Genomic DNA, 13232 nt, shown 5'->3' on the forward strand with positions numbered 1-13232 from the left:
CAGGTTCTTGCAGTTGGAACAACACTCAAATGCAGACACAGACAAACACACACAGTTTTGCCTTATTTCAGGTCTATGGAGGTGTTATCAGTACAAACAGTAAAATCAATAGTTTAGTTCCAGAGAAAAGTTCAACCTATTCTGCAGGGACTGATAGCATAAGGACACACTCATCCATTCTGCAGCTAATTCAGGAAAACATCTGAAAACTGGTCGATCTGCCAAGACGTGTTTGGTGTCTGAAGTTTTGCTTCTTTACTCTACATTCACACCAGCAAACAACATGATGTGGCGGAAGTGGAGCGGCGTTAGCAATGTGAAGGTTTATGTAAATAGAGATTGAAGCAACAAGGCGATAACCAGTTCAGCACACCTGTACGTACTTTATTACCACTAGTGTGACTACTACTACTAGTTTTTCCAATAGAGGAGAAATTATTTACTGTTTCTAATTAATCAGGACTAATATATTCCTACTTTTAAACATTTTTAACCCTTAACCAAAAAGCACATTTTGAGTCCCAGCAAACACATCAGATTTGATGCTTAATGAATAAAAAATGTGTGTAACATAGCAAACATGGTAGTAAGATTAACACTGTAAGCAGAACCAGTTCAAAATGTAGGTTTTACACAAAGTCAGTAAATAACAGCCCATTACAAGCACTGAATGAACATGCTAATCACATTACAGGGATGCAGGCGGTATCTTTAATCTCTTCCTGATAACATTAGTGCAGCTGTTATAAAATTATAAGCTTTAAGCTTTATAAGAGTTTTACCTTCATACAAAAGCATGATGTACCACATAGTACCATCCCACATACTACTGTGTACTACTATACTACATATTACTATGCTACATACTACTGTATTAGATATGACTATACTACAAACTACTGAACTGTATGCTACCATAATACATACTCCTATACTCTATACTACTATACTACAAATTACTGTGCTACATATTACTGTACTACATACTACTATACTATATACGACTGTGCTACATATTACTATTCTAAATACAACTATATTAGATATGACTATACTACATACTACTGTACTGTATGCTACCATAATACATACTCCTATACTAATATACTACATATTACTAGGCTACATACTACTGTTCTACATACTACTATACTACATATTACTATACTAAATACTACTATATTAGATATGACTATACTACATACTACTGTACTGTATGCTACCATATTACATACTACTATACAACATATTACTATGATACATATTACTTCACAATATACTACTATACTACATATTACTATACTGCTGCTACTTCTGCATGCTACTACAGTACATACTACTATACATTGTACTACCATACTGCATACTTACTCTTTCACTCACTCACACTTAAGCCACTTATCCTAATCAGGGTCACAAGGGGTGCTGGAGCCTCAATGGACGCAAGGCACACAGAAACACCCTGAACAGGGTGCCAGTCTATCGCAGGGCAGACACACAATCACATCTTAACACACACACACACACATCTAAGGGAAATTTCCAATTCACCTGGCTGGACACCCGGCGGAAACCCACTCGGACACGGGGAGAACATGCAAACCCCACATAGAAAGGACCCAGACCGCTCCACCTGGGAATCAAACCCAGGTCTTCTTGCTATTAGGCGACAGTGCTACCCACTGAGCCACCGTGCTGCCCTATACCGCATACTACTACAGCAAATACTACTATACTACATACCACTTTATTACACACTACTACACTAAATGCTATATTACATACTACTACATATTTTAAACACCTTGTGAAATTTATGCTATGAACACTTGCAGCTGTTTCACAAATTAAAAATAAAAGAAACATCTTAAAATTATACTATTGACAGATAGGAAATGTATGAGGTGTATGAGTGCCCTATGATGGACCTGGGGGTGTTTCCAACCTTTCACCCACTGAATCAGACCCACCGCAACCCTGACCAGGATAATGCGGTGGTAAAACAGAAAATGAATTAATAAATGTATGAGGAAGTCCTACCTTTGACCTACCTATCACCTTCTACACAGGCAGTTGGTGCCCATTAGCCTGACGATTTATTTTTATTAGGGTTTGGGTCACAGAAAGCCTAAGTGGCGTGAAAGAAAGCTGCTTCTGCTCTGTAAGAGCTGGATAAGAGTCACACATTTGTTTGTAAGGAGCCGAAAGAGATCTAAGAAGGCTGAATGTTTTATGAGTTTGGTCCCTCCGGAATACTTTGCGTACATTTGAGAAAGGAACAGCAAGAAAAGAGCCATGACGTGAATGAACAATCGTGTCATTTAGAATATTAAGAGAGAAAATGTTTATTTATGGCCTTACTGACTCAATATGTACTTTTTTGTACACACTGTATGGCCAAAGGTATGTGGACACACCTCCTAAATATTGACTTTGGGTGTTTCTAACAACAGTCTAACAACTGTATACAATTAATTATGAACTATAAAGCATATGCTTCACATTTTGTGGCAATTGTTTGGGGAGGGCCTGTTCCTGTTTCAGCATAAAGACATGGTTTGGTGTGGAGTAACCTCAATGGCCTGCATCAGACACCTTTGGGATAAATGAATATTGCAAGCCAGGCTTTCTGGACAAACATCACTGCTTCACAAATACTCTTTTGACGAGGCACAAATTCCCACAGACACACCACAAATCCTTCTAAAAAGCCTGCAGTGCAGACGGAGTGCAGGTAGCTTTAGCTGAATGGGGAGGGTCAATAGCATATCTACTGTATGTTATGCATTTTCTCTTAATTTTCCTTCCAAAATTATTCATATCCAATTACCAGATCACATTTCACAAGTACTGCTGCTGATGTCCACTCCTGACCCAGCAGGGCCGTAACAAACACACACCCCCTCTCACACATGTGCAGCAGCTGACCGCTTCTCTTCACCCGCACGAAGCGGGTTCATAAAAGTGTGAGACATGAAGTGAGATTAAGAATGGTCATGTTTTTTTTTGACAGAGCCTCAACTAAAAGGCATCGTCACACGTCTGTACAGCCAGCACGGGTTCTACCTGCAGATGCACCCGGATGGCACCATGGACGGCACAAGGGACGAGAGCAGCTCCTTCTGTAAGTACCAAAATGTGTTAATTAGCCAAAATAACACAAAAAGTTGTGGAACGGGGTTTGTGGAACGGGATGAAGCATTTATTGCCAGGGAGGTGCCAGATTAAACCCCTCACCTGCAAGTTCTGGAGAAATTAACCCAATTGGAGGACACTTTAAGGCAGAACAATTCTGTTTCTGAGGAAGCACTAAGAGAAAAAGAGACTTATAACTAATAACGACACAAATGGCAAAAAGTAATAAACACAAAACAAAACCAAAACCATGATTTGCAGGCCAAAGCAGAGAGGGCACAGAAGTGATAGAGAAAGAATAAGAACCAGGTTGTCACTTTAATGTCAGCTACTTAATGATCCAGGGTTGATAGGTTAAGTTATCTAAAAAGTATAATGAGTTCCTTGGGAAAAAAAAAAGAAACCCAACATAAGTACTGGTGGAAAACCAGAGCAGGTCCGAGCCCAACATGATGGCCTCAAAGAAAATGAAAAAGCAGGTAAACAGAGAAGCCAGCAATGGACAGGCAAAGGTGTCCAGTATAAAACGGAACTTCTTAAGCTGTAACGGATTAGTGCTTGATGAGGTGTAGAGACTGCCTTTGAAGTGTCAATTAAAGAATCGACAATGTTGGTCATCTGCTTTTCCATGCTTTCTCGCCCTTACTGGCATTGCTAATGGGCATGATGCTGTAGTCTGTGACCCCTGTCAGTTTAAACGTAGGACCACTGAACACCTCTTTAATGCTCTTTTGACTAAATGGGCAAAAATTCACTCAACAAATACAGCTGGTCATGCCTGAGGAACATTAGGAACAAGTGGGGTTTAGCAACAGCAAATCCTTCTTTCTGTATAGCAGCAGAAGAATATAGGGAGTGTAGGGAGGTCCAAGAATCCAATGTGACCTGCGGCTTCAGGCATGTTAGAGGAGGCATTTGATAGCCTGCAGCCTTTCCCAGCCAACGCGGACATTGCGCGGCAGGCAGAGGTTGCCAGAGTGCACAAGGGAATTGAAAATCCTCCTGCAAAAAATCACTTCTGTTTCAACAAATTTGGGTCGTTGCTGGATTTTGTTTATAAGAAACCACAATTATAGTTACACATGCATAAAAACACTTTACATTAATTTGCATTAATCTGCACTACAGTTTGTAATTGTCCTCTACATGGCTGCCATTTTGTAACCATTTGTTACTATGTGAACTTCAATTCTTTGTTTGGACCGCATCGTGTCCGTCCTGCTGTAAATCTTATTTCCCCAGTCTCTGCCCGTGTCCTCTCGTCTCGTCCTTCTGTCTTTTTTTTCTTCTCAGTGATAATTAATTTGAGAGCTCCGAGTTGGCACTCTCTCTCACAGCTGGCATGGATGCATGGAGCGATGCCAAGTGTTTTACACTTTTACACCCTTTCTTTCTTTTTTTCGCCCTAGCCTGTGTGTGCTAACGCATATTACAACCACTTACGTTAAACTGCTGTTGATTACATTTGATTCATTCACTCATTTATTTTCATTAATCACTGTATCCTGGTCAGAGTCAGGTGGGTCCAGCACCAGATAGAAACCCTTGGCACAAAGAAAGACAATATCCTGAACTAGGTGGCAGTGCATTGTAGGGCATGACATCACACACTTGCTCATTTACTCAACTTCCTCACTCACCGAGCACTTTATTAAGTGATTCACCTAGATCCATAAGCCAGGCAGTGAATCACGATTCATCACTCCAGAGAACATGTTTTTACTTCTGTATCGTGTGTGTGGATCATGGCTGAGCTGTTGTTGCTCCTAGACACTTCCACTTTACTAAATCATGACTTAAGGCCTGGTCACACTAGAAAATTACCTTTTGCATCTCTTTAGGGACAGTGGTAACCTAGTCAGTAGAGCTTTGGGTTACCAACTGGAAGGTTGTGGGTTTAAATCTTGGCTCTGCCATGGAGCCACTATTGGGCCCTCAACCCTCTTGGCTCCACGGGTGTCGTACAATGGTTGCCCTTGTGCTCTGACCCCAACTTCTAAACAAGCTGGGATATGAAGAAAAAGCATTTTTTATTGTGCTGTACACATGTTGCTGTATATATGACAAATAAGGGCATTCCATCTCCCCTAGATTATTTTTGATAGAGCCCAACAGTGACAACCTGGCAGTGGTGGGCCTTGAACCAGCATCCTTTTGATTACTAGTCCAATTCCCTAAACCGCTAGGCTACAACTGCCCTAATGGCAAACTGCCCTAATGGCAAACCCAACTCACTCTCGAATTCTCTTTCTGCAGCACAGTTCAACTTGATTCCTGTGGGCCTGCGAATCGTGGCCATCCAGGGGGCGAAGACGGGGCTTTACGTGGGCATGAACAGCGAAGGCTACCTCTACACCTCAGTAAGTCAATGCCAAGTCCCCCCCCCCCAATTTTCCGCCCAATCTAGTTGTACCCTATTACTCGATTGCATTTTGCTTCCTCTCTACTGATGCTGACTTCCATTGCTGACTGAGGAGCGTCGTGACTAACACACGCCCCCTTCCACACGTGTGCAGTAGCCGACAGCATCTCTTCACCCGCACAAGGCAGGTTTATATGGGGCTCAGTTTCTCTCACAAGGAGTCACCATCAATCTCGTTATCACTCATCTGTGTGCAGACACCATCAATCAGCCAGCAGGTCGAAAATGCATCAGTTATGAGGAATCCCCTCCAGCATCCACCCTACGAATGAGCCAATCATTGTCTGTGTGGGTGCCCAACCAACGCCAAGTCTTTCAAATATCTACATGAGCCAGTATTTGAAAGAATTTTTAAGCTTTTCCAGTACTGAGGTGGTAGTGTTCCTAATGTTTGATTCTTCTTTCAATGTGCCACTTGTTTTAAATGTGTCCGAATTGAAAGATGACAAGTTGTCCTACTAAATATGATCACATTTACCCTGGTTACTCTCCAGTGGTGCAGCTTGTGTACTATGATAAACAATATAGTTAAATGTACGTAGACACCCATTCTATTGCTAACAGGTTTTAAAGTTAAATCGGTTATATAAAATACATTTTGTGCATTCAGGGTAAGGATCAGAGCAAGGTCCTTAAAGACATGGCTTGATGAGTTTGGAATGAAGGAGAGTCCTGTCTTCAAACCCATTCAATAACTTTGGGATAAATGAATGATGTGCCTTTTTATCTTATCTGAGTGCCTGGCCTTACAAATCCTCTGGACTGAATGACTGAATGGGTAAAAATCCCCACAGACACAGTGCAAAATCTTGTAACAAGAATTCCAGAATATACAGTAGTATATATGCGAGAAGGAGGGGGGGGGGTGATGTTGCTGCTGTTCTGTGTGAGCTTATGTAGAGGGAATCTCCGCCTTCCGGTGTGTGTGTGTGTGTGTGTGTGTGTGTGTGTGTGTGTGTGTGTGTGAGTGTGGAAAATGCTTTTCTGATAAAAAAGATTGTGCTTTATCCTTTCCTGACCTACATAATATAATCAGTACATGCTGGGAACACCCTGCTACACAGAGACAAGAAGAGAGCATTAGTATTGTTGGGAACTGATGTTGGGTAATAAGACTTGGTTCACAGTTGGCATTCCAATTCACTGGATGATGTTAAGGTCAGTTAAATACTATTACATCAAGTATTTTTTTTAAAACAACAACATACATTTGAATTGAAACAGGAAAGCACTTTCTTCAAACTGTTACCACAAAGTCGAATCTCTAGAATCTTTCTCTACTCTGTAGCACCGGGATCTCCTTATACTGGAACGAATGGGCCCGGACCATTAAACACCACTTCAAACTTTGTTGTTGCCGCTAAGCATTCAGGCAAGATTCATCCAACAGCCTGCTAAATGAAACGTTGAGCATCATTCATCCTCCCAGATAATGGGTTTTCACTGGTGCAGAGTCCAAAATGGTTTGCTTTTCAGCCCTCCAGCCCACGCACCACTCTGACACATAGGATGCACGTGGTGAACTTACACTTCAGTGTAGATACTCAGCCATCAAGCTCCTTGAAGGCGTGTTGGACCGACGCCCTGTTCACATTGTACTGCTGCTTTGCAGCCAGTGTATCCAGGTGATATCGGAGCCACTTCAGCCCAGAGAAAAGAAGCTTTATGTAGTTCACATGGTTAGTAAGGAGATGTGTACTACTCTGCGATCCCTCAGACAGAGTGTCAGAGGTTGTGAGAGCAAAAGGAAACTGGAAGAATTGAATTGAGTGAAAATAAAAAAGCAAGACTGCACCCAGGTGCCGCAGCGGGATATTCCACTAGCACACCAGCACAGAGAAACTGAACTCCTCGGTTTGAAACTCGGTGTTGCCACCAGTTGGCTGGGCGCCACCTAGCAGGCATAATTGGCAGTGCCAGCAACTGGCTACCGTGTCTGCTAGGGCTGGATGACCAAACTCCAGATCTCAAGCTTAGTGGCATTTTACTGCTGTGCAATCAAAGCGTCAAAGGGTGCATGAATGTATCACATGATTTAAACTACAGTGTAAAGCTGCGTTCACACTGACGGCAAAAAAGCACCGATGCTGATAGTTCCGGTGAGCGGTATTTATTGACTGACCATCGCATGACAGGAAACAAAGTGATCATTTGTTAAAAAGGTTAACCAGGTTTGATCTTTTGATACAAGGGTTCTTCAAAAAGTTTCCACTTTTTGAACTTTATTTACTAAGAATTTCAAAAACAAATGACATCACTTTGGGCCGCACAGGTGGTGCAGCGGTAAAATACACACTGTTCACCAGAGCTGAGATCTCGAATACATCGTATCGAATCTCGGCTCTGCCTTGCAGGCTGAGGCTGAGTGGCTACATGAACAACAATTCATTGTTGTTCAGATAAGGGGCGGGACTAAAGCCGGATGGGGATTCTCTCTCAGACTTGTGCGATTACGACCTTTGCTGGCTGGTTGGTGGCGCCTGCACAGAGATCAGAAAGGAGTGTGGTAGGGGTGTGGCCCTCTGTGCACAACGCTGTACTGCACTGCGCTCATCAAGTGTAGGTGATAAGATGTTCGATTGCTGTGCACGTTTCGGAGGGGGCGTGGAGAAGCCTCGTCCTCCCCAATCAGGAGCAGGAACCAGCATTAGTGAGAGGATGATTGACTGGTAGAAATTGGATGCGCTAAAGTGGGAGAAAAAGGGAAAAAACAAAACAAAACAAATGACATTACTTTTCTACACAGTCTCCTTCCGATGCATTTTCCCAGCATCATGCCAACGTTTTTGGTTGAGCGAGTAGCCACTGATGCACCACTGCTTTCAGATCATCATCACATGAAAATCTTCTTCCACTTAAAGCCTCTTTAAACAGTCCAAACAGGTGGAAATCAGATGGTGCTAAATCCAGACTATAAACTCTCTCAGTCTCTCAGACACGACCAATTACTACTCCTCCCACCCTCACAATTTCCAACCAAACTATAAAAGTGTGGAAACTTTTTGAAGATCCCTCGTAAAATGCAGTGCAATGAAATCATGCATCATTTTGATACTGAAATGTAGGTAATGAAATCAGTCAGTGAAGGACATGAAGTAAAAGCTAAACACGTCGCAGATCAGCTCTCATCCAGAACTGTTTAATCCAGCGCTAAACATCTGTTTCCTATTTACAACATCAATCTGATACAAAAAAAAAAAAAAAAAAATAACAGGCTATAGTATAAACCAATATTATTGTTTATAGAGTAATATTATGTAAATTATATTTGATTATTTGCATCAGTGCTTTTTTGCCGTCCATGGGAACACAGCATTACGCTGTTGTTCAAATCACTCGATACATATTCTGTTTTTCTCTAGAATAGAAAATGTGAGCTTAATAGAGATATTATTCCAAGGAGGTCTCTGGGTAAAGATAGATGAGGTAAAAAATATGCCCCCCCCCATAATAATCACCATCGAACATCTTGCTACGCCAGCCATCGTTTATCGTTTATTACTCCGCAGCATATGGTTTCACAAAACAGCTTCATTTATCTCATCTACCGTCACTTCCTCTCAAAATATGAGAAGTCATGCTTAATGCACTTCAGCATCGAACCAAACATCTACAGGATACATAAACATCATCATTCATTTGTCCTGGTCAGGGTTACAGTGACCATTAGGAAGCACTGGATGCAGGGCAGGAATACATACCTGTCCATTTCAGGCCAGCATACATTCACACATTAACTCAGTTTGGGAGAAAGGAACCAAAGCACCTTAAGGACGTCCATGTCCCTGATACGTGCGGGTAAACTTCATGTCTGTATGTTATGACATGGCAGGTCCTGAATTCACTGAAGAACGTTGGTCCGTTCTGTCTGTGTGCATGCTAAACTGCTCCTGACTTTGAGACGTGGCACTGAGAAGGGCATTAATTTGTCCTTATGGGTGGAGGGGGGACAGATCTCCGGGCCGATTAGATCCGCATGCCTCCTCCTGTCAATTTCATGCTCGCTGAACAAAAACGCTGTGAGGAATTTATTGATTGCGGAATCTGTTTGACGGTGCAGTTGTAGCTCCGAGCTCACTATTCATTTTTATCAGTTTAATGAGCTTTATCAACGTGAACACTTTACACATCAAAGCAATTACAAGGTCAACGGTAATACGGAAAACACACAGACACACGGAGGAGACAAAACAACAACATATACATCATTTATGTCATTTCTGGAATGAATGGTTTTTGCCCTCCAGCAGATAATGTAGCATTCACTGCAAACCTAGGCTGCGTTCACATGGACGTTCTTGGCATCTGTCAAGAATGCAGTGATGGTGCTTGGTTGGCGCAGCAGTTTAATACACTAGCCCACTACTCAGCTGTGTTACTGGCTTGAATGGGCAATCAACAGACACATACCATCTCTGAGGGAGGGCAGGTTAATAGAATTCTCTCTATTCCTGCTTTTTTAATGCATTTTCTCCCTTTTCTCCCGATTATTAGTGCGTCCAATTTTTTACCCAATTGCGTTATGCTTCCTCTCTACTGGTGCTGACCCCCACCCCTGATTGAGGAGAGCGTACTGACACACGTCCCCTCCGATACGTGAGCAGTAGCCGACTGCATTTTTTCACCTGCACCAGCCGAGTTCAAATGCGAATCAGCCCTGTGCACGGAGAGACACACCCTGATCAGCATTATTCCTCTCTCTGTGCAGATTCCATCAACCAGCCAGCAGAGGTCGTAATTGCATCAGTTATGAGGTCCCTATCCGGCTCCCTAACCCTGCATTAACAACAGCCAAACGTTGTTCATATAGCTGCCCAGCCCAGCCTGATGGCAGAGCTGAGATTCAATACGATGTATTCGAAATCCCAGCTCTGGTGTGCTAGCGTATTTTACCGCTGCACCACCCTAGCGGCCCCTATTCCTGCTTGAACAGTGACTTCTGCTGTCTGGTCAAGGATCCAGCACAAGTAGTGGAGGAACACATAGAGCATAATGTGATCCTTCATATGGGGCACACATTTCTGTGAGAATCCAGATGTGATTTATTTCAATCAAACCAAGGCATTGACAGAGCATACGCACCAACAAAGGACCATGTGTTATAATCAAGCTGTCCAATCCAGCCCTGAAAATAAACACTATATGGACAAAAGTATAGAGACACCCCTTCTAATTGTTAAATTCATGTATTTCAGCCACAAGAATTGAAGTCAAGGAATCACAAGAAATCAATTATATAAAGGAAATTATAGCTTCTAAACTTTGGAAGGTGTTGCACTGATCAGAAAGTGGTTATAGAAAATAAATAATGTGTCTTATACTTTACAGAAACAATAGAAGGCAACACTGGGTCGTGCTGGTAGTCATGCAGTTCTGACAAAGAAAAACTTCACCTGGAGAGGGTTTCAGAGGGACGTGTCCTTTTTTAGAAGCCAGAGTATGAAAACAGAAGGCAGTTTTTTTAGAGAACAGGGGAATAGATGAAATCAAACACCCTCACCCCTTGCAGACAGGGAGAGAAAGAGAACAAGGAATACGGGAGGAGGAGAGGAAGGTCAAAAAGCTACACTGCTTTAATCTCACTAATCATGTCATTAGGATTTGATCTGCCTGAACACAAAACTCAGCTATTTTTGGAAACAAAATGAGTAACGGACCTAATTTGTTTAGCATGTGGATCATGCTCCACGAGGTGGTGCTTATGAGGTAAAATGTGCTTACACTGTTCACCTTTTATATATGAAAAACACTATCCGGGCTGATTGGGAAAAACAACACACCCTGTTACCATGTCAACCTTGTCAAGAATAGCATAGAGAACTCTGTTTGGGTGGCACTGCGGTTTCAGTCTCTCACTGTCCAGACCAGAAATGCCATTGGCCTGATTGGGCTCTCACAACTGGCCGTGCCTAAGGAAGAAAAGGGCTGATGGACTCTTTGTTGACTGGATACGGGTTTTGTGGCTTCAATTTAAAAGAATTCATTAACGTCTGTTTAAAATGGCTTTATTTGCCATCAGCAAGCTTTCACTCTGACCACTGTTCCCTCTTGCAGCATTTAGCAGCCACTTTTATCCAAAGCATGTATGTATTCATGCTTTGGATTCATGACTGAATACAATTTGAGCAATTAAGGGTTAAAGGCCTTGCTCAGGGGCCCAAAGGTGGCGGTTCAAATCTTGGCTCTGCTACCGGTTGGCTGGGTGTCATCTAGCGGGCAAAACTGACAGTGCCTGCAGCAGACACAAATTGGCCACCTTGTCTGCTGGGTGGGGAAATGACTGGTGCCTGTGCAGAAGCACAGGGGTAACACCGCTAAGCCTTGCTCAGGGGCCCAACAGTGGCAACTTGACGGTGGTAGGACTTGAACCAACCTTTAGATAACTACTCCACTACCTTAACCATTAAGCCACCACTGCCCATGCTTAACACTGGCTGTCGGGGTGCACACCAGCGCCGAGATTCTGAACACCCCGGTTCAAATCTTGGCTCTGCTACCGGTTGGCTGGGTGTCTAGCGGGCACTTTTGGCAGTGCCTGCAGCAGACACAAATTGGCCACCTTGTCTGCTGGGTGGGTAAAAGACCGGCGCCTGTGTAGAAGCACAGGGGTAAAGAAGGGGTCCGCTAGGACTGTGCATGCGTCGGAGGGCACGTGAGCAGCAATATACCCTCATTGAATGCAATCAGGGATCCACAGCAGCGGAAGACAGATTGACTGCATTAAATCGGGAGAAAAAGGGAGAAAATGTATAAATAAATAGAAAATAAAAACATTGGCTGTCGTGACTTTTCAGGCAGGTCTCTTTCAAAAACCATATAAATAAACGTGTAATCCAGACAGCCAGTATTTATACTTTTTTAAACTTTGTGAGTTGCTTCACATTACTTTAAACTGACACATGAAAGTGTTGGATCTTCACTGATCTTCCTTTTCTCACTCTTTCATGTAAAGACATTAGAAAATCGAGTCAAACTGGTCTGGTCTAATGTGAATCACTGATAGAATCAGCTAATGGAGACAGATATATGATTAGATTTTTTAAATCTCAGTTGTAAGCGGACAGGAGGCAGTTTAACCAAATTCAATAACTGCGTTCACACAGAGCTAAATTTATGGACATGGATGGTAAAAGACTGGTGTGCTCCTGCGGCTTGGTCTCTTCCTGTCTGCTGGCATCGTGACAGAAGGAAAAGCTTTAGTCAGCTGTTTTCGAGCTGCCGCTTTCACTAAATCACTCCTGAAGATTAGCTTTGCTCACCTGACAAGGCAAGGACTCGCAAAGAGACTAACAGAGATGTTTACCCGTCTCTCCTGGTCGAGATGGATAGAGAAGAGTACAGGGCTGATTTGTGTGCCCACTAAATTAAAATTTGACAGGAGGTAATGTATTTTCAAAAAGCACAATTACAGCGGGCGGAGACGGTTTGTGTCTGTGAACCAGAGGCCAATAAAGAAATAGAGGGCTGGAAATTGACGATGTTCGGGTCTGACAGTAAATTATAATTAAAACCTATTAAATAATTTTACACTACAAACTGTGCTGACTGGATTTATGCTTCATTAATTAACATACATGATATGACGATAGCGGGTGGCATGGTGGTTAAGTGGGTAGCACTGTCGCCTCACAGCAAGAAGGTCCTGGGTCCGATCCCCAGGTGGGGAGGTCCGGGT

General features: G+C 42.7%; 1 protein-coding gene across 3 annotated transcripts in view; it reads left to right on the top strand.

Moving 5' to 3' along the window:
• fgf11b (fibroblast growth factor 11b) overlaps positions 1–13232 on the top strand; it is a 42868-nt gene that overhangs the window by 25795 nt on the left and 3841 nt on the right. For 2 of the 3 annotated variants that reach the window (XM_063013992.1, XM_063013993.1), the window contains exons 2-3: positions 3014–3124; positions 5392–5495. In XM_063013992.1, the coding sequence (XP_062870062.1) occupies positions 3014–3124; positions 5392–5495 (215 nt within the window). Of the gene's footprint in view, positions 1–169; positions 376–3013; positions 3125–5391; positions 5496–13232 lie in introns of those variants that run through there. The other variant, XM_063013994.1, reaches the window with a different exon arrangement.

The sequence above is a fragment of the Trichomycterus rosablanca genome, chromosome 18 (genome assembly GCF_030014385.1).
Source record: "Trichomycterus rosablanca isolate fTriRos1 chromosome 18, fTriRos1.hap1, whole genome shotgun sequence".
Lineage (NCBI taxonomy): Eukaryota > Metazoa > Chordata > Actinopteri > Siluriformes > Trichomycteridae > Trichomycterus > Trichomycterus rosablanca.